The sequence below is a fragment of the Phocoena phocoena genome, chromosome X (genome assembly GCF_963924675.1).
Source record: "Phocoena phocoena chromosome X, mPhoPho1.1, whole genome shotgun sequence".
In the NCBI taxonomy this organism is placed as follows: Eukaryota; Metazoa; Chordata; class Mammalia; order Artiodactyla; family Phocoenidae; genus Phocoena; species Phocoena phocoena.
The window spans coordinates 33660696-33682197 of NC_089240.1; the positions used below are offsets into that span (position 1 = coordinate 33660696).

The 21502-nt window shown below is 49.0% G+C and overlaps 1 protein-coding gene across 1 annotated transcript in view; it reads right to left on the reverse strand.

Moving 5' to 3' along the window:
• SRPX (sushi repeat containing protein X-linked) overlaps positions 1 to 12719 on the reverse strand; it is a 99746-nt gene extending 87027 nt beyond the window's left edge. Inside the window, exon 1 of the mRNA XM_065900717.1 lies at positions 12535 to 12719. Coding sequence (XP_065756789.1) covers positions 12535 to 12625 — 91 coding nt within the window. The 5' untranslated portion in view covers positions 12626 to 12719. The remainder of the gene's footprint in view (positions 1 to 12534) is intronic.
• Positions 12720 to 21502: the final 8783 nt, after the last annotated feature.

The following is a 21502-nucleotide window of genomic DNA, read 5'->3' on the forward strand; positions in this document are numbered from 1 at the left end:
ACGGAACGCACAGCTACCCTGGGCTAAGAGGCTCTGTCTGGGGACAAACCACCTCCTCAGATCTGAAAGCTTCCTGAGACTTTCCATGGACAGAAAGAGGGCCACTCACTGTGGGCAAGGGCACCAGCAAAAGCCACTTGGACCTCACGGACCTGGAAAGATGGCTTTGGGATTTGCACGAGGAAATTCTGCAGAAGAGGAAAGAAGAGTATTCTGAACGGAGACAATGTTTAGAGGAGGAGAGAAATACATCCCAATGGCTGCTCCCAGCTTTCTTCACCTTTTAATACACAAAACGTTGCAAAGAACACGTTTACAACAACCAAACGTTGGTAGCTTTCAACTGGAGGAAATTTCTTTTAACCAAGTAGGCACAGAACTGCCTAGCAGGCCAGAAGTGGGACAGATGGTGCTACCCAAAGATTTTTTTTTCGTTCTCTCCCCTCTTTATAGCCTGCAGTGCTCACTGCCACCAGTAAATGCTTCAGGCAATTCAATGTCATCTTCCCAAAGGACCTGTGCTGAAACCCGAAACACAGTTCCCTCTAAAATCAACAAATAAGAAACACTAGTCTATTAAGATGCTGTGAGAAAATAACTTGGAAATGTCCACACCAGTGGTTCTCACACTCGAGCGGGCATCAAAAGCACCTAGAGGGTTTGTTACAACACGGTTGCTGGCCTACCTTCCCCCAGGCCCAGCTTCTGATTCAACAGCTCTGGGGTGGGGCAAGAGAATTTATGCATCTATTAAGTTTGTAGGTACTGCTGTTGCCGGTGGTCTGAGGACCACGCTTTCAGATTCTGTGGTCCTTGTTATTTGTTCTCTCCCAGAGGGGAACAATTACGTTAGCATATCGATGACCCTGAGCCATCCTGCAGTAAAGAAACCTACGGAACTTATTTGCCATGCATTCTGCTGCCCATAGAACATCTATGAATCTCTCTGGGAAGCAGCGCTTCAAGGAAGCCACTTTGGGAAAATGTTCTACTAGGGATGGTCCTGACCAGCAGAAAGATCACAGGCTCCTGAAGGAACAGCCACCAGCAAGAGACAGATAGCCAAGTCAAAGCCTCAGCAGCGATCGGGGTAAGGGGCAGTGAAGGGCTTCAGGCCACACCATATAGCAGGACTGTGGCATGGCAGCAGGTCTGGAGAGCCCTGAACCTGCGGTCCAGAAACCCATGCAGCATCCAGGACGTCTCAGGAGGTAGCCAAGGCCAGTCTGCCTACAGCTTTGGATCAGAACCCTAGGCCTTGGCCAAGAATTGGTGAGAATAAACAGGGTCCCAGTTTCTAGAGGCTATCAGGAGGTTACCAAGCCTCAAACAGAGAGAATGAAACACCCAGTTATCTGTCAGATAAATGTGTACAGGGCTAGTTACAGCATGCGGGCCTAGGCATCTTAAAAGACCCCCTGACTAAGGCCGAGACGAGTCCTGAGCTGAGCAGCATGGTGAAGGCGCAGGAGCCACAAACACTTAGGGATCTTGTTAAAGGGAGGCTCTGATTTCATAGGTCTGGTTTCTACATGACTGTAGAGCTCCCAGGCCAAGCAGGTCTCAGTCTATACTCTGAGGAGCAAGGCCCTAATTAAGGGGTTGGCAAACTATTTCTGTCAAGAGCCAGAGAGTAGATACTTTCAGCTTTGCAGGCCATATGTTCTCTGTCACAACTGCTCAACTCAGCCACTTATCACCAAGTAGCCACAGACAACACCCAAACAAATGAGTGTGGCTGGGTTCCAGTGGCACTGATATCTAAATTTCAGATAACTGTCACGTGTTACGAAGTAGTCTCCTTTTGATTTTTTTCAACCATTTGAAAATTTTAACACCATTCTTAGCTCACTGGTCATACAAAACCAGGAGTTGGGGTGCTCTGTGGCTTGGCAAGACTTAGTTTGCAGACCCCTACCACAGATTGCTGCTCTCCCCACCCCAGGTCTGCCAAAGCAAGACACACAGGGGAGGGGGGATCAGGGAAACTGCATCTCACCAGACTCCCTGGGTAATCCCGATGAAGCCTGTCCAGATATTGGGTTGGCCCAAAAGTTCGTTTGGGTTATTCCATACCATCTTATGGAAAAACCCGAACAAACTTTTGGGCCAAGCCAATACCACTGCTGGGCTGGGAACTACTTATTCACTCAAAGCCCTGAAACGGTGGGAGGGCCCCCCTTTTAGTGCTAACAGTTCAGCCTTCCTGACTTGCCCAGTTCGGGGGGGGGTGGTCGGGGGGCTTCACACGAGGGGTGGGGTGTGCTGTCCTGACTTCCCCATTGGTGTCATTCTCACCCATCCTCCAAGGGGCTGCCTTCTCCCTAAGCCCGGCGGCGTCGGTCTCTGGCACAAAGATGTGTTGCCCCTGTGTCTTTAAGGGTTGATCAGTTGCAGAAATTCTCAATCCCAGGACAGGGTTTTGCTAGAGAGGCAGGGACCGCCCTAATCACACTCGTGTGGCCTTTTTTTTTTTTTTTTTTTTTTTGCGGTACGCGGGCCTCTCACTGTTGTGGCCTCTCCCGTTGCGGAGCACAGGCTCCGGACGCGCAGGCTCAGCGGCCATGGCTCACGGGCCCAGCCGCTCTGCGGCATGTGGGATCCTCCCGGACCGGGGCACGAACCCGTGTCCCCTGCATCGGCAGTCGGACTCTCAACCACTGCGCCACCTGGGAAGCCCTGTGTGGCCTTTCTTAAAGAGCTGCAGTTATTTCTAAGCTGCAGCTGAGCTGCTCGGCAAAGGCATGTGAGGACCCTGTTACCCATCACCGAAGATGTGCTTTGCTACTGCTGGCCGCACTCCAGGCAGGAGGACTTCAAAGGAGATGAAGTCGAGTGCACCCCGAAGAGTTGGGTTTGTTTTTGAGTTAGAAGAGGGAGCAGAAAACAAAAGTCTGTACACGCTTATCTCAGGAATGTCGGGGACTTAGGAAAGGAAGTCTAGAAGATGCCATGATGACGGCAAAGCCAAGGGAAGAAGGGAGAGAGGAGGGAGGACAGCTATTGGGCGGCCCTTATAAACAGGCCAGCCACTCCGTCTTGGCAAAGGGCTGAACTCACCCAGCGGACCAGTCCTTCTCAAATTTCACTGTGTATAAGAATCATCTGCGGGACCTTGTAGAAATGCATACGCTGATTCACTAGGTCTCGGGTGGGGCCTGAGCTTCTGACTTGCTTGCTAGGCTCCCAGGTGACCCAAGAATTCAAGCTCACGAGGATGCCGCTGACACACAAGCACAGCTTTTTGTTTTGTTTTTCTTTTTAATAGAAGCAAGCTGTCAGAGCACATGGCGCCCATAGCTCTTTCCCACCTGGGGCTGAGCTACGGACACCCAGGGTTGCAGCACAGATGGGTGTCCAGGGAGTTGTCTACACCACAGCACCCACCATCACACCCGTCCAAAGAGCAGGCGGGGTCTCACACTTTAAGTCTTGAGTTCTGGGCCTGCCTCTCTATCCTCTTCCTACTCAGCACAAAGTCTGTCCCCTGACCAAGCCCTGTGCCCACGCATTACACGTGCCTAGACAAGGCATCTTTTTCTAATCCACCCAAAGGCACCTTATGGACTAGCCGTGCCCTGCAGCCAGCAGTGAGAGGGTAGCAGCACAGACACTGCTTTGTCACTCAAGCCTCGAGTGGATGCTGTTAATGAACTGAGCTTTCATGACATCACTTAACCAAAAAGACAGATAAGCTCAAGAGCTGATAAAAATGTAGAGAAATCAAAACCGTCACACACTGCTGGGGGGAATGTAAAAGGGTACAGTCACTTTGGAAAACAGACTGGCCGGTCCTCACATGGCTAAACACAGAGTTACCATATGACCCAGCCATTCCACTCCTAAGGATCTACCCAAGAGAAATGAAAACATATGTCCACACAGAAACTTGTATATGAATATTCACTGCAGCATTACTCGTGATAACCCCAAAGTGGAAGCAACTCAAATGTCCGTCAACTGATGAACAGATAAAATGTGGTCTGTCCATACAATGGAATATAATTCAGCCATAAAAAAGGAGTCAAGTACTGATACCTGCTACAATATGGATCAATCTTAAAAACATTATGCTAAGCGAAAGAAGCCAGACACGAAAGGATACTGTGTGATTCCATTTACATGGAACGTTAAAAACAGGAAAATCTATAGAGCCAGAAAGTACTTCAGCAGTTGCCTAAGGCTACGGAGAGGGGGTGGGGAGCAATGGCTAAAGGGTGTGGAGTTTCTTTGGCGGGTAATGAAAATGTTCTAAAACTGTGATGGATACACAACTCTGAATATACTACAATTCACTGAAGTGGTTTAAATGGGGAAACAGCATGACATATCAGCTGGGGTGCTCAAAGCAAGTGGCATAGAGAGGGATCCTTTGGGACCTCGACAAGACGGGGCAAGGGCTAGCTCTGGGGCAGCAACTTCTCAGAACCCTGAGGAACACCCAAGCAGCCCCGGGCGTGAGACTCTGGGATTGCAGCCAAGTGTTGGTATGAACAACCACGCGGAAATACACCAGGGCGCGGCTCTGTGAGTGCCCGAGGTGCCACTGATCCTTGCGTGCCTATCCCCGGTGCCCGGCCCGATGCCTAATGTGTAGTGGCCGCTCAGAAACTGAACTCTGTCCCTGCCTGTGGAGGAAAGGGAATCCTGGAGTCGGGGGGCTGAGTTCTAAGGCCAGCTCTGCTTCTAACTCCCCGTGTGACCCCAGACAAATCCCTTCCACTCGCTGAACCTCAGAGACTCATCACTGAGACGTGGGGAGTTCCGTCTCGGGCGCCCTCCCAGACTGAGATGCCACATGAATTAGGTGGCCCATGCTGGGGAGCCTGGATGTGGATGAGAAGCTCCTGTGGGCATCTAGATAGAGCCCGAGACACCCATCAGCAGGTCAGTCCCGGTCAGAGGTGTGCTCCCTTGCAGATTTCACCGAGACCCACCGAGAGTCCCCCGGGGGCCAGGCTCCCTGCTCGGCCACAAGGGCACAGAATGCACAAGACCCCAGTGCCTGCCCACGTGGCTGAGGCCGTCGGGTCCGTGAGTAGCTCCTGGTGAAACAGTATGACCCTCCTCTTTGAAAAGCGGACTTCGAATCGAAGTGGAAACAGGATTTCAACCTCAGATATTTAAAGGAACCGGAGCCTTTGTGTGGCAAATGCTGAGTCAGTGGCAACAAGTCTGTCAGAGTTCCTAGAGGGAACGGCCACACTGGGGGCAGAGTCTGGAAGGCCGGGGACGTGGCCAGGCCACCGCTTCCTCACCCCTCCACCAGGGGCCTGCCAAAGCTCGGCTCAATTCTCGCTTGCCCCGTGGCCCTCATTTAACCAGTGTTTTGGAACATTCTTGAATCCCTGGGACTGGTAGGGTCATCAGCTCAGCCACCCACACAGCTAGCGGCAGGCCAGAGGCATTCAGCAGAGGGTCCTGGGCTGCGCTCGGTATGGAAGAGATAGATGCTCATCAGCCATAACTGGGCAGATGCTGCAAAGAGCCAGTGACAACAGGGGGAACAGCATGGAACCCATCACACAACAGGTCACTGTAAGAGCAGGGCAGAAGAAACAGGGCAACGATCTTTCAAGGCCAAGGCAGAAAGTCCACCCCCAAATTCTATATTTGGATCTATTACTCATAAAAAAAAAGCTGTAAAACCAATATACTCAATTTACAACACCAAACCTCTGGGATAATCCAAGCCACCATGTCCAAACCCATTTATCTTCTCCCTGGAGAACAACGTATAAAGAGGCATCCAGTATGAGCTAAGGATTACGGGGCAGTGAATCACTCAGCTCGGGAATGATGACTCCAGAAGTTTCTGAGGCTAGAGCATGCCCGTAAGACCCAGGTGCAACCAATTATCATCTGGGCAACTTGGGAGCTTAGCAAAGCTACCGGTGACTTTTCTCTCAAAGAAGCTTTATCCTTAAATCTTTTACCTGAAAAATCCTGCCCCCTCCCCCCAAAGTTCCTGGTGTTTCTAAGTCTCCTAGAAGATTGTCCTAGGGTGATTTGAAATTCAAGAGCCTCAGCAACTAACTATGCCCCAACTTGTTGCCTGTCCAGATGGATCTTTCGTTCAGAGTCCTGCAAATTGCCTCTGATACCTCGCATTTCTTTCTCTTTGGGGATTAGCAGCTTGGAAATTCTGGTTAAATCCTGCAGGGATATTGAAATAGAATGTGTTGATTCCCTGTCACAATTACCTCAATCATTCAACCAACCCACAAATATCCACTAAAGATCCTATGATTATGACTGTTTTGTTTGGTGTTGATTTTTAAATGAGGAGAATGGGAAGTTGTACCGCTGGTTATAATTCAGGAGGCCACCTGATCATTGGTTCAAAGCTCCCCTACTCTGGCAACTTTATCGTACTTTCTATGTTGACTTTTGTGCCCATTAAGTGCACATTCTCTCACAGAATTCACAGAAGTATCTGGTGAGGAGTGATGTTGAATTGGGATAGGGCCTTCTCCCCAGAAAAAGAACACCCACACAGATTTTTGTTTCCAATTTCAAAGTGTTCTTAGAGAAGGAAGCCCAGAGACACCCTGCATTAACCTTCCTTGGGCCTGTAGTTGTCACTGCCACTGGCATCAGCATTGCTCAACATCACTCTGCAATCTCCGGGCCCAGGGTTCCTGCGTGGCTCCTCTCTGTGCTTCACAGGGCTTGTCGACCCATCTGTGTTATAATATTTACCCCCATGGATAACCTGGTGTCTATTTCCCCACAAGACAGAAAGCTATTGACAGAAGGAATTCCCTACCTTTTTCATCCTAGTATCCCATGCACTCCATCCTTCCATGTCCACTTTAACAAGAAAGTCTCTGGATAGAGCCAAGGTTCCAAGAGAGAAGGCAGAATTCATATATCCAAGAGAAAGATCCAGGCTTAAAAGACGCCATAAACAATGGCCAATAAAAGCCGACAGTCAAGAAATTACACAAGCAAGAACTGAGGACTAATACAGCATTGTAAATCAACCATACTCCGATAAAAGTTAAAAAAAAAAAAAAAGAACTGAAGGGCTGGCTTGAGAAATTCCCTATGAACTGGAACCCAGGCAAGGCGATTATTCACACTGCTATTTGGAAATGAATCCTTAACCTGGGTATCGATCATAATTTGGCTGCTAGAATTTCAGACTACGTTACAACCTGGCAAGTCAACCTTCTTCTCGTGAAACTCAATCTTCACTTTCAATTACCCATTTGAGTTGCATTCTCTGAAAGGGGAATTGATGTAGCACACATATTTGCGTTGACTAAGGAAACCATTCAACCCCTTTGGAAGGGGCTCTAGCAAAGCGGCCAACAAAAATAATAAATGCAAACTCCGGCTTGTGGCTGCAGTGTCTCTCATCTTACAACCCCCAGCGGAGAAGGTTATTGCTCAAAGGGAGGGTGTTCACGGATTTAAAAGCAAACCTCTACAGCCAGCAAGGCATCATCCCTGTGTATGTAGGTTCATGGTGGCACAAGCCCTGTTTACCTGCACGCGTGTTCTCTCAGCTCTTCTGGCCAATGGTCTGTCACCCGAGTTGCAGGGAACTATTAACTCGATAAGTACAAATATCCACTTGGCTCCAGGGTCTTGGCTAGGCACCGTGGGAAATACAGAGGGGTAAGACAGAGCAGTGCCCTTCCTTCATGAGCTCAGAATCTACAAGTGTAAAGGAATGCATAGCTCATTGCAAGGTATGGCATGTATGATAAATATCACAAGAGAGATATGAAACACCATGGGTGTTTAAAGGAAGGCAGAAGCTTCCCAATCAAAGGATCAAGTAAAAGTTTCATCGAACTGGGGGGTGTCGCTGGACAATGGGCAGAATTTAGACACACATGTGGCTGCGGGGAAGCATTCCAGGTGCAGAAAGCAGTAATCACCAAAAAGAGGGAAAATGGGACTCCAGGTCTATAAAAACAGGTAGTCTACTTTAGCCAGATTTTAGGAAGCCAGGAGAGAAGGACTGGAAAATTAGGCTGTGGGCAGCTGGCCTGTTTTTTTTTAATAAATTTATTTATTTATTTAATTTTTGGCTGTGTTGGGTCTTCGTTGCTGCGCACGGGCTTTCTCTAGTTGCGGTGAGTGGGGGCTACTCTTTGTTGTGGTGTGCGGGCTTCTCATTGCCGTGGCTTCTCTTGTTGCGGAGCACAGGCTCTAGGCGCGCGGGCTTCAGTAGTTGCGGCACGTGGGCTCAGTAGTTGTGGCTCGTGGGCTCTAGAGCGCAGGCTCAGTAGTTGTGGTGCACGGGCTTAGTTGCTCCGCGGCATGTGGGATCTTCCCGGACCGGGGCTCGAACCCCGTGTCCCCTGCATTGGCAGGCGGATTCTTAACCACTGCACCACCAGGTAAGTCCTGCTCTATGTTTTTCCGTAGGAGAGCAATGCAATCAAAACAGTACTAACGTTGCCTCAATTTTAAAAATTAGAAATAAAATGTTTAAAGAAACCAGTACTGAAGTAAAACTGTACTTAAAAGAGCAGTATCTGGCCATAAAAAGTAGAATGAGTTGCTATAAGAGAGACTAAAAGTGAGAATGTTATAGAAATCACCAAAAAGCAAAGGGCAATATTTCAATTATGGTGTGAGGAAGGTCTGAAGATGGTGCTTTAGCGATGGTTTCTGGTGTCTCTTTCAGCTCACAAATCTGGGAAATGAGAAACAGTAATAGCAGGATACTGTATGAAAGTGTTATCAATAAGAAAATGCCAGTTGAAAATGCCCTGCTCTCCCCAGCATTTTCCTTTTTAATGCAGAGGAATTTTGTCAGCTGATTACATGTTTTAAACCCAAATAGAAATATCTAGCCTAACCTGCTCCTCATGTGACTTTAATTGTATATCCTGAGCCAGGTGTTCAGTTCCTAATACTTATCTCCAAATGTGGCATTTTAAAAGACTGCTTTGGCTGGTGTGCTCTGGTTTGGCTTTTAGCCAACCCCACTCGGTTTTCCTGGCTGGTGAAACCACACTACTTTACCAGTTTTCTCCAGGCATCAGATTCATGGAGCCTTTCTTAGTTGGCCATGGCGTTCATTCTCCATCTTCAGCCTTGCTTGCAGAAGGAGGTGCAGTGAACCTCCAAAATCTCAGATGTAAATGAGGCTTCAAGAGTTCAGGGCTTCCCTGGTGGTGCAGGGGACACAGGTTCAAGTGCTGGTCCGGGAAGATCCTACATGCCGCGGAGCAACTAAGCCCGTTTGCCACAACTACTGAGCCTGCACTCTACAGCCCGCGAGCCACAACTACTGAGCCCACGTGCCACAAGTACTGAAGCCCGCACGCCTAGAGCCTGTGCTCCACAAGAGAAGCCACTGCAATGAGAAATCCGCACACTGCAACGAAGAGTAGCCCCCGCTCGCCACAACTAGAGAAAGCCCTCGCGCAGCAACGAAGACCCAAGGCAGCCAAAAATAAATAAATAAATAAAATGAGTTCATTTAAGAACATAATAAAACGGAAATGCAAAGCAAAACCACAATGAGACAGCGCCTCACACCTGTCAGAATGGCTATTATCCGAAAGACAAGAAACAGCAAGTGTTGGCAAGAATGCGGAAAAAAGGCAACCCTTGTGCACTGTCGGTGGGAATGTAAATTGGTGCAGCCACTATGGAAAACAGTATGGAGGTTCCTCAAAAAACTAAAAATACAGCTACCATATGATCCAGCAATCCCTCCTCTAGGTATTTATCCAAAAGAAATGAAAACAGGATCTCAAAGAGGTATCTGCATCCCCATGTTTATTGCAACGTTATTCACGAGAGCCCAGTTATGGAAACAGTCTAAGTGTCCATGAACCGATGAATGGATAAAGAAGATGTGGTATACACATACAACGGAATATTATCCAGCCATAAAAAAAAGAATGGAACGTTGCCATTTGTGACAACATGGATGCACCTAGAGGGCATTATGCTAAGTGAAATAAGTCAGAGAAAGACAAATACCGTATGATCTCGCTTAATATATTGTGGAATCTAAAAAATGAAACAAACAAGCAAAACCTAAGCTCAAAGATACAGAGAACAGACTGGTGGTTGCCAGAGGGGTGGGGGAGTGGGGAGTGGGCGAAATGGGTGAAGGGGATCAAAATGTACAAACTTCCAGCTTTAAAATAAATAAGTCATGGGATGTAATGTACAGCATAGTAACTATCGTTAATAATACTGTATTGAGAGTAGATCTTAAAAGTCATCCCAAGAAAAAAGAATTTTGTAACTATGTACAGTGATCGATAGTAACTAGACTTATTGTGGTCACCATTGTGCAGTGCATACAAATATCGAATCACTATGTTATACACGGGAAACTAATGTGTTATATGTCAGTTATACCTCAATAAAAGCAAAACCAAAGAACAGAGTAAGAATACTATCTTATAGGCATACAAACGCAATCCAACACAGACAACTTTGCTATGACTTTTCCATACATTTCATGTGGGTTTTTATAGACACTGCGTCTTTGCTAGGCCGCAAAGAATAAATCAGAGAGCCAGAAAAGCTGCATCAGATTCAAAGATGGAAGAACTCCAGAGACCTTCTAGAAGTGGGAATGGGAATGATTTACTCTCTCTGACAGATTTGCTATTAAATCTCAGATGTTTATATAAGTGGGGGAGGGGAGATGCCGATGGGGCCCTAGATTCCCATCTCCCTCTTTCAGAGGTTCCTGCTTCCAGGCCTCTTACCAGAGACACAATGTCCACTCGCTGAGAGACTGCCTCTGAAATGATCTTCAAAATCTCTCTGTCACCCAGCACTTAGGGTGAACTCAGCTGACATGATTCGCCTCAGGACCCACAGGCCTAGAGAGTCTCCCCCCACCAGCCTTCCGAAACCTCTGGCTTGGACTGAAACATCCTCCGTTGGAATCAACAGCCCTAGCAGAGCACATTTCCTGAAAGACCCCATTGGGATGTGCCAACTTGGGGGAAGCCTGCAGGCTGGTGCCAGAGGGAGCTGGGCCAGCCAGGGCCAGTTCCCAAAAGTAGTGAGCGCCCTAGCTGGAAATCCACGATTCTGTGGGTGGCTGGGTCCTGGCAGCAAGCTATGCTGTATAAGGGTAGAAGCTGAGGGAAGGAGAGCAGAGGGCAGGGTGAGGGAGGGGAGGAAGGTCAAATGGAAAGAGAGAAGAGGCCCCTTGACTGAGGAAGGCTCTGCCAGACAGATGTACAGGCGGCTTAGAGACGCCTCCCAGTTCAGCAGGAAAGGCTGCTTCTAGCTTCTCAACTTCTCCCCCTGCACCCTGTCCAGTACTGGCTTCCCCCTCCCCTCTACCTTCATATTAACCCGACTCCTGCTTGGGGGGTGGGGGCACTAACCTGCCCGGGAAACAGGGGGCTGGCACTTGCCTGGCACAGAGGATAAAGTCTCCTTTCCACTTTGCCCTGAATCAGTTCCTACCAAAAAGCTTAGCACTTACAGCAGTTCAAAACGCAAATGTTCCTGTGTATCACTTTACACGTTTGATTCATTCATTCATAAGGGGATGTGCAAGGAATTTCCAGCAGCCATCCCTACATCTCCCAAGCATGCTATCTGGGAACCCTCCCCCCTCCATCCTTCACCCAGAACCCGGTAGGTTCGTTTCTCAGACCCCAGACTTAAACCACCCACAGTGTTGAAAGTAAAGCCAGATATTTGCCCGCCACGTCACCCACTTTCCCATTAACACTAAACTAAAATGTGTCCATGGATTTCCTCTCCGGGGCGACAGGGGTGCATCCATGTTCCCCAGCTCCCCCGAAGCTCTTTGCTATCTTAAGACTCTCCGATGAGGGAGTCAGCTGGAGCTTTTTAAAGGGCATCTCCAAAGAAGGTTTTGTCCACACCAGAAGAGTCCTAATAAGTACCAGGGTCCCCTTAGATGCTACAGACCACGCCCCCCAGCAACAAGAAGCCACACCCCCTGTCTAGCAGAGCCCGCGTGTGTAGTCCTCTTTCCCTGGGGCTAACCAAGCGCCTGCCACATGTCACCGCTCTCAGCTGGCACCTCTCTCCCGGAGGTGCAGACTTTCTCGGAATCCCCAGCAGGGGGGGTTGGGGGATGCGGGAGAGGCTCCGCCCGGGCCTTCCACGAGAGTCTTTTACTGTGGCTCGTGCCCTGCAGCCCCAAGGGGTGGCCTGGGGCCTCGAGTGGGAGGGGGTAGGGGCTCCTTCCAGGATGAGCTGCCAGCCACCTGGTCCCTGGACGCAGGCAACTGTGTGAGAGGCAAAACTCCGGCGGGGTGAGAAAGTAACCCGCGGCCAAACTTCTCCTGGTCGCCTCCAGCGCCAACGGGGGTTTGATTGGTCCCCCTGGAACCCCAGGCGCAGAGGGTCCTCCAGCTCACGGCGCCCGGCGACGGGATGACAGTCGGCTCTCCCCTCCTGGTGCCCGGACGCGAGCCCCGCTCCGCGTCCCCCGCTCCCCCAGGCGGCGAAAGACGAAGTCCGCGCAAACAAAGGGCGCCCCCGCACCACCCTCCGGACCGAGCCGAGGGTCCCGGCGCCCAGCTGGGGAGGCTGGCCCGCCGACCCTACCTGGGAAGCCGCGGCTCGGCGGGACTCGAAGCAGCAGCGGCAGCAGCGGCAGCAGCGGCAGGAGCGCGGGCCGGAGTGCGGGGCTCCCCATGGCGCGCCCGGCGCTGCGCTCGGCTCGGCTGCGCGGCGCGCTTCCCGGGGGCGGGAGGAGACCAACCCGACCGAGGGGCTGCGCGCGGCTCGCTGAGGCCAAGCCGGAAAACTCCTCCTCTCGCCTGTCTCCCTCCCTCCCGCCCGCCCGGGGCCTGCCCTCCTTCCTCCGCCTCCCCGGAGCGCTGGCGCGGCTGGGGCTCCGACCCACCCCCCTCCTTTTGTGCCAGCGCTTCTTCTGGAAGCGGGGCTGACACTCCCGCACCCGCTCTGGGGGCCTGAGCGCGCCAGGGGCGTGCCCTAGCAAACCAGATTATCCTAAAATATCTTTCTGTTCCCCGATTGCGCGCCCTTTCACCACGAATACACACACTGGTGGCCCAAACACCTCCCAGATCCGGGGCCCCTACCACAAGGTCATCTGTGCAGAAAGCTACGTGAGTCACACGGAAAGAGAAGGGATAACCGAGGGGGTCCAAGAACGGCCCACCGCGGCAGGTTATTATCGCCAAGTTCGCGGGTTTGACCCTTCGGACCACGCCCCAAGTTCGGCGTCATTATGCCCATCCTATCCAAGAAGGAACGACGCTTAGAAACTTGCCCAGGTTCATGGTTACGGGCAGAGCGGGGATTTGAACTTAGGTGTGTGGCTCTGCCGGCGCCAACGTCCTTGCTACGGCTTTTTGGTTTCTCTTTTGCAAGGGAATGAATCAAGAGTTCGTGCCGGCTGCACTGCAGTTTGGGATGGGGCTTGAAGTACTCTTTCTAGGGTCGGCTGATGGACGAGCACAAGGCCCAGAAAGTTCCCCGTCTCACCCACAGCCTCGGGAATCCAGCTGTTGTAGTTTACTGCAACCAGATTTCCCCATTTCCTGGATTGTTCGCAATCACTCCTAGGACACCACGATCAGCCTGGAGCCTCCACCCTGTGGCCTGGCGTCAGGATAGGGTTTCTAGGTGCCTGCAGGACGGATCAGGTTTCTTCTTCGAGGCTTTCTCAATTATTTATTTATTTATTTATTTATTTTGGTAAACCCCTAAGGCAGGACCTCGCCCCTTTCCTGACCGAAGATCTTAGCTAAGGCAGATTCCAACTAGGGCTGCTGCATTTGGTCGTGTAGTATGGGCACTGCACGATGGCCCCGGAGGAAGGGGCAAGTGGGTGCCAAAATCCAGCTGCCTCTGGGGTCACAAGAAGCCTGTGCCTTGGCAGAGGCCATGTTCATTGTGGAAGGGCAGCTTTCTCCTCGCCTCAGTAGTCTGGTCTGTTAGCTAGGCTAAGGGCCCTGGGAAAATCCACCCAGAGGTTTTCGATTTTTTTTTTTAATCTAGATGGTGTGCTCTTTTCCCAATTCTCACAAAAACCTCTGCCTTGAACTTCCATCTTATCCCCCCCAGTGCCTGGGGAGCTTCTCTCCATCTCCTGCGGGTTTCTCCATTACTGCTACCTCTTCAAGGATCCAACAACCCCTCAATAACCCTCTAATCACAGGACAATGAGGGAGGTCAGGCTCTTCTGTGGCCTCCATCACACCAGACTCTCCAGGGAGTGGTTCTCAATCCTGTGCACACACAAGAGTAACCTGGGGGAGCCTTAGAGAAATACCCTATCTGGACTCGACCCCAGACCAATGAAACTAGAATCTTTAGGGATGTGGCCTGGCGTTTGAACAGATGGATTAGTGTTGTGCCCCCATGCTCAGTGGTGCAGGTTTTACGACGGGATAAATTCTAGGCCAGTGTTCCTCAACCCAGGCACTGTTGACATTTGGGGCTGGATTCGTGGTTGGGGAGGGCGGCTGCTCTGTGTGCTGAAGGATGTTTAGCTGCATTCCTGGCCTCTATGCCCCAGAGAGCAAGTAGCAAGCCCTCGTTTTACTCAGTTGTAACAACCAAAACATGTCTCCAGAAGCTGCCGGATGTCCTCTGGCAGAAAAATTGGCCCCAGTCGAGGACCACTGCTGTAGGCCCATGAGTAAAAGTTAATGGGCACCCCAAATTCTAGGTCCGGGTTGGCCTGTCCAGTGGCCTTCCTTTCCTATATCACCTCTGAAGCAAGCTTTGCTCACAAAACGCGGCACACATTCTATTATTGGGCTGACAAGGAACACCTGGCTCTCTCCTAGCCCCTGAATCCGGCTGAATTACAAGCAACACCACATTCGATGTTAGGAGTTGCTTTCTTTGCTACTTTAGAGCAAATTCCAATCAGATTTAGAATAATAATTATAATAATAGTTATAATAACTATTTTTATTTATTATAATAATTATTATTACCAGGCCTCTCTGGTAGAAGGGATGAGGGCAGAGGGAAGCTTAGAAGAGATTATCCATCCATCCCACAATATCTCGGTAGACAAGAGGATGGTTGAGTAGATTCGTAATCTACCAAACAACTGAACCCAGAAGATGGGGTAATGAGTGGATGGAAACAGGAAGAGAAGCCACTCAGGGAGGGCCACAGAGCTCTGATCTCTTCCTGTCCTGCTGGTCCTAACTACTAATGAATTGGGAAAAGATGCTGTTGGCATGAGACACAAAGATAGGCAAGAAATATGTTCCAAGCATCTCTATAGGCAGGAATGCCGTGTTGACTCTGAACATTAAAAGGTAATAAGGATAAATACGATGCCCTACATTAGATCTCAAAATCCAACCGCACAGATGCAGAGTATGGGAAACGTGGCTTCTCAGTAGTACCTACCATACTTAGTTGCCTACAGGCTACGACAGACTTCCCAGGCACCTCAGGGCGCTGCTGACAGTGCCTGTTCTGTCCTCTGAAGCATTCCAAGCGCTGGGCAAAGCGCCGAAGGTGAGAAGGGAACACAGCCCTCAAGGTCTGGCACGGGTGTGTGTGGGGCATGTGTCTTTCCACCGTGTACAGTGCGGAGGAGGCTGGATTAAACAGCACAGCCTTTGCCCCTGACTCAGAGCAGAATGACCCACAGTGGAGAAGGAAGGAAAAGGAGTCCCAGGATTCCCCGCCCCTCCACTTTCTTCCTTGAACTTGTAGACTCCGAGAAGCCATTGAAGGAGAACCTGGCAGCCCCCTACCTACTGCAGGCGAGAGATTTCCTGAGCACGTCAGTCAAGGCCCTTCCCTCCATGTGCCGCGACCATCTTCCCACACCTCTTCATCCCCCCACCCTCGCAAACCAGTTCTTCTCTTCCCACACCCCTCCAGAGTAAAGGACCGGAAGTTTAAGGGGAACATTGGTGGCTCACTGTACCTTGGGAAATGGTTGGCAGTAGAATAAAAGTTGAGGAGACACTCAGGAGTGATGCGACCTAAGACAGTGCTTCTCAAGCTATCTGTGGCGAAGGACTGTTTTTCAAAATTTCCCAGTCCGAGCCTGGGATTAGCAGATGCAAACTATTATATATAGGATCTGACCTCAGTCTACTGGAATCATGCTAAATGAATGCCAGAAGGGTAGGGTGAATTGGGCTGGTACTTTTGCTCTGGTATCTGTTAAAAATCTAGATCCGAGAGGGTTAAGGTAAGAGTGCTCAAGATCAAGATGAAAAAAAGCTAATGGCAGTCCAAGAATGGTATCTGTTTACAATCCCCTGGCTTAAAGAGATTTCTTCCCTTTCTAGAATAAATATTCAGAATGAAACAACACAAGCTCTAAGGGATGAAAAAAATCTGCAGCATTAAGGGAAAGGGAATGCTTTGACTCTAAAGATTCAAAGGAAAAACACCTTGTTTGTGAAAATAATCAGCTACAGAAAAGGGAAAGCAGTTTTAGAAAATATCTCTTTGGTGTATTCAGTAAAAGATTCAAGAAGAATGCTTTTATAAAGTAGCAATAGGGGGTCACACAGAGAATTGAGAAATGTAAGAATGCAGAGATTCAAAAATGAAATTAATGCCTTTCAGTCTCAGCGGCCAGGCTTGGAAGTGATCATTCCTGTCCTGACAACAAGATAAAGCTGGGCAAACAGAAAAATCCATGACTTTTCTCAGACTCAACAAGGAACTGAGTTTTCAGGGCAAATCACCACCCATCACTATCTGGAAAGACAGGCATATCCAGACAGCCACAGCTGAGATCTGCTTACCTGGAGCAGAAGACGTGCGGGAGCCATACATTGGTAGGAACACTGAAATGGCAATTTAGAAAGATTGCTGAGGACTGAGTGCGGACTAATAGGGAGAGTGAGAAACTCCCGGGGGCTGAAGTCATAGCAGAGACTCCCACACTGCTGTAGGTTTTAACTCCAAGAACCCTACCAGGTTTTCATGGTGAAGGTCCAAGAAAGCCCCCTCCTGCTCTGGCAGGGAGAGGGGAAGGGGAATCCTCCTGAAATATGCTCAGAGACTTCTCCAGAGAAAAGGGTTACTCGACTTCACCAGAGCTTTATCTCACCTCTGAGAAGGGCTTGGCGACGAATTTCCAGAAAAACATCATTTGAGGAACTGCTCATATGGTTTTGGAGGGATCTGCCGACCACAGATACTCCAAATCTCCGTCATAGGTGTGGTTCCATCAATCAGGCTGAGTCAGTAGAACTTGAGCCCCAGGCCACTGTAATTAGAGGGGTAAGTACAGGTCTCAGGCTGGCCAATCAGAGGCTCGCTCAGCGACAATTTTTTTTTTTTTAAATACAGCAGGTTCGCTCAGAGACTTTTAAAACAAAGCCCGGTTGAAAGAATTCCTCTTATTTTCCTCTTTGGTTAGACATTGTATGAATGTGACCTAAGAAATGCTAGTTTTGAGTGGGGCTCAGAACAAGAGAAGACCCTGTCATATGTCTGGGCCACTTTGTAAGCTGCTCTGTCAGTTGGGCCATGTGACCCAGGAGATGTACTGGTGCGCAGTTTGAAGTCTTTGGCAAGCCCCTCTAGGTGAAGCAAGATCCGACCCTTAAAACTTTGCAGCAAATCCCTGCCATCCTTGGTGGATAACTACGACCCTTTTCAGAATCAACTTTTGGCTTTTTGTTACTGGGCCTTCCTAGAGATGAAATGCTTAACTGTGGACCACCAAGTTACCATGTAGCCTGAGCCACTCATCTTGAACTAGTGTTGTCCAACTAGCCAAGCCATACAGCTGGGTATTCATAGCAGCACTCCACCATCAAATGGAAGTGATACATATGTAATCAGGCTCGTGCAGGCCTGGAAGGCATAAGTTGCATTAGGAAGTGGCCCATATACTTATGGCCCCTACTTCTGCTACATTACCTTCTGTGTTCCAGCCCCCATCTCTGGCCTGGTGGAGCGTTCCCAATGGCCAGTTGACCGAGGAAGAAAAACCTCAGATAGTTCTGCCTGGCATGTAGGTACTGCCTTAAAGTGGAGTGTGGCAGCACTGCCGCCCTACTCTCTCACAGCCCTAAAGAACAGCAGTGAGGGGGAATCCTCCCAGTAGGCAGGATTATGAGTAGTCTACCTGGTTACTTGAATAGACATATTGGATATGGATTTTCCTTCTCTGTCCACATGCTTCTGCCCAAATTGTCATCTGTGGTCTTATGGAATACCTTACCCACCATCGTGGTATTTCACACAGCACTGCTTCCAATCAAGAAACTCACTTCACAGCAAATGAAGTGAGGCAATGGGCTCAGACTCATGGAATTCACTGGTCTTACCACGTTCCCTATCATCCTGAAGCAGCCTGATTGAAGTGGAGAGGCCTTTTGAAGACAGGGCTAACGCACAGCTAAGTGGCAACACCTTGCAGGGCTGGGCAAGGTCGTCCTGGATGCTGTATATGCTTTGAGTTGCCATCCAATACATGATGCTGTTGATCCCATAGCCAATATTCATAGATCCCTGAGCATAGCCGTGGAAATGGGAGCGGCACCGTTCGCTATTACCTCCAGTGATTTATTAGCAAAATGTTATTTCCCATCCCTGTGATACATAGGCTCTGCTTGTCTAGAGGTCTGAGTTCCAAAGAGAGGAATGCTTCCACCAAGGCACCCAACAATGATTCTACTGAAATGGGAGTTAGGATTGCTGCCCAGACACTCTGGGTGCCTTGTGCCACTGAATGAACAGGCAGAGAAGGGGGTTCCTGTCTGACTAGGGTGATGAATCCTGAGAGGTGATTATCAGGAAGAAATTGTGTTGCTACTGCCACACAATGGGTACCCCCATTTCCTGCTTTTCTGGAAAGCAGGAAATCCTTAAGAGTCCCTCTTAATACTCCCATGTCCTATGATAGACGTCAACAGAAAATTACAACAACCCAATTCAGGCAGGGCTGCTAATATCCCAGAACCCTCAAGAATGAAAGTTTGCGACACTTCACCAAACAAAGAACCACGACCAGCAGCTGAGGTGCTTGCTGACAGCAAAAATGAATACAAAATGGTAGACTATGGGAAGGTAGTTATAGATATCAGCTGTGACCGTTTGACCCTCGCAGAGACAGACTGCAATAGTTGTATTTCTTCCTAATTTTAATACAGATATGTTTGTATATATATAAACTAGATGTTTTCTTTCTTTTCTCATCTCCTTATCATCTAATGTGACATATATTAATAATATTTTATATCTCAAAGATATCAAAGGAAAAGAATGAACATCACCAAGGACAAAAAAAAGGACCTTTGTATTCTCTTCTGGGGAAAGGGTTAGCATTTTTTGGTTGTATGTGGAATAGTTGTATAACGCTAGGCAGAAGGAGAGCTTTGGCATTGTCTTGATTCAGATATTAAGTATACTTTAAGGAGATGTGTATGGATGCCAAGTTGACTAGGGGTGGATTTTAATGGCTTCGTGATGCGTCAACGTGGTTAGGCTGAGCTACATTTCCCAGAATTCACTCTCTTGTTTCCAGTTAAGGGAGATTCTCGGGAGATTTGGAGGCTGGAAGAGAAGCAGTGGCCATTTTGTAGCTCACACATGTTGCCGATTTGCTGACTTACCTCGTTGGTGTGAAGCAGCAGCTGGGCTTGCAACTGCTCTACCCTCCCCTGATCCTCCTTCGGCTTCTTCAACTCCGAGGTCAGGTGTATGTGTTTTGCTGTGTGACGAAGAGCCCCCGCTGGAGATGCTCACGGCCAAGGTCAGAGGCAATAAGAACATGAGTTCCAGTTCTTCCTCATGGGGCTCTAGCTTGTGCTTGTTGGTTCTAACCTACCTTTGATCTCCCCCACTCCACGTTACATCCTCCTTCCCTACTGCCTGCTCCATGAACTTCAAGCTCCAGCATTAGACTCAGAGACAACAGCCATAGAGAGACTGCTTAGTAAGCGCCCACAACTGCAGAAGAGCGATTCCCTGTAACAAATTCATATTGGACTTAACGCAATTTATATCTGCTTCTCTGGTTGAACTCAGACTGATACAGGTGAGGAGCGAGTGTGGGGTGAAAATAAGTTTAGTTTAGAACATGTGAAGATTGCAGTATGGGGGGAACCAACAACGTGGGGACTGTCTAGTGCTAAGATAATTTGAAATTCAGTAGGAGAGAGGAGGAGAGGGGTATAGATTTGAAACGCCTGCATGGAGGTGAAAGCGGAAGTCACTGCAGTGGATGAGATCCTTGAGGACACTGGAGAAAAAGGAAGAAAAGGAAAAAGAGGCTTGGAGAATACAAGTCAAACAGGGAAGAGTGAAGGAAAACATAGCAAACATCAGCTTCCGTATCTTGACAAGGGACATCTGAGTCCCAAGGGGGAAAAGGCCTTTTTTTTTTTTTTTTGCCAGATAAAACTTGTAGAAAGGAAGGATAGAACTTGTACAAGGGAACATGACCCAGTTCTAGAGGCTGACAGAAAATGGAACCCAGTAAGGAAACATCAGTTAGATCCTGTAGTTAAATCTCAATCCTGTTAGGACTGAGTCTCATAACTTCAAAGCCCTCACCTTGGGTCATAACTCGGTTTGTGGCAGCCTAAGAGAGGAGCAGAGGAGCGGGTCAGAGCACTTCTGAAGCAGGAATACTTTAATGTGGCAACAGGAAACAATCGATTGGTATTCCAGAGGCTATGCATTTGAAAAGGAGTGTAACTCGTGTGAGACTGGGATGTTTTTGCCAAAAGACTATCCCCAGATACGTACCTGCATCCAACTGTGATGATATTGATTGCCCAAAGAAGACCCCAGTCCTTGGCCCAGTGGGGTCTGCTCAAGGCCCTGTGGAGATAGCTCGGGCCCTTTCACCCTTTATTCCGAACAAGATTCTAGGGCTGCCAACTTTGGAGATTGTGCAACTGACCCCCTGCAGAAGGTTGCATCCATCATACCGTCTCCCCACTCTCCCCTTAATCCTTGCTGATTCTGTTGATGTTGGCACATCCCCGGGGCCTCTGCCTTTTAGAATGCTGATTCATCCAGAAAGCATCTGCTGGAGGTAACAGCCTTGTCACATGTTTCAAGTCACAGAAGGATGTGTTGGAGGAGAGGAAAAGCTTTCATTTACTCTCTTGTAATCAACCCAGACGTCAGCATCACAGCAAGGATTGGGGCTGGAAAATTAGTCCCGGAGGCTAAAGAAGGGCTTCCAGCTGCAAGAGGCACAGCTAACACACATCCCCTGTATGTGTGTGCACAGTGTAGGCTGCCTCTCCCTTTGGCTGTACCCATGCCCTTTCTCCTGTTCCTAAAGACCTTTCTTGGATCTCGAGAGTTTCTGGCTCATTTTGAGGTCTTCAGGGAGGCTGGAGCACATGCAGAAACCCTGCTGTTGGCCAGAGGTATGAGGGCTCCAGCCAAGTACAAAAACAAGTCAAGTTTAGAAACAATGAGTTAATAGTCCTTCGTGGGTTGCATCGTGCTGTTAGTGATAACTAATCAAAGGCTTCATTTAGTCAAATCCTGTTGGACTTTTTTGTTCCATCTGCCTTTCAAGGATCAGCCTTTCTCTGACCCTGGTAAATAGCCAAAGAAAAGTTGCCGCAAGGAAAAG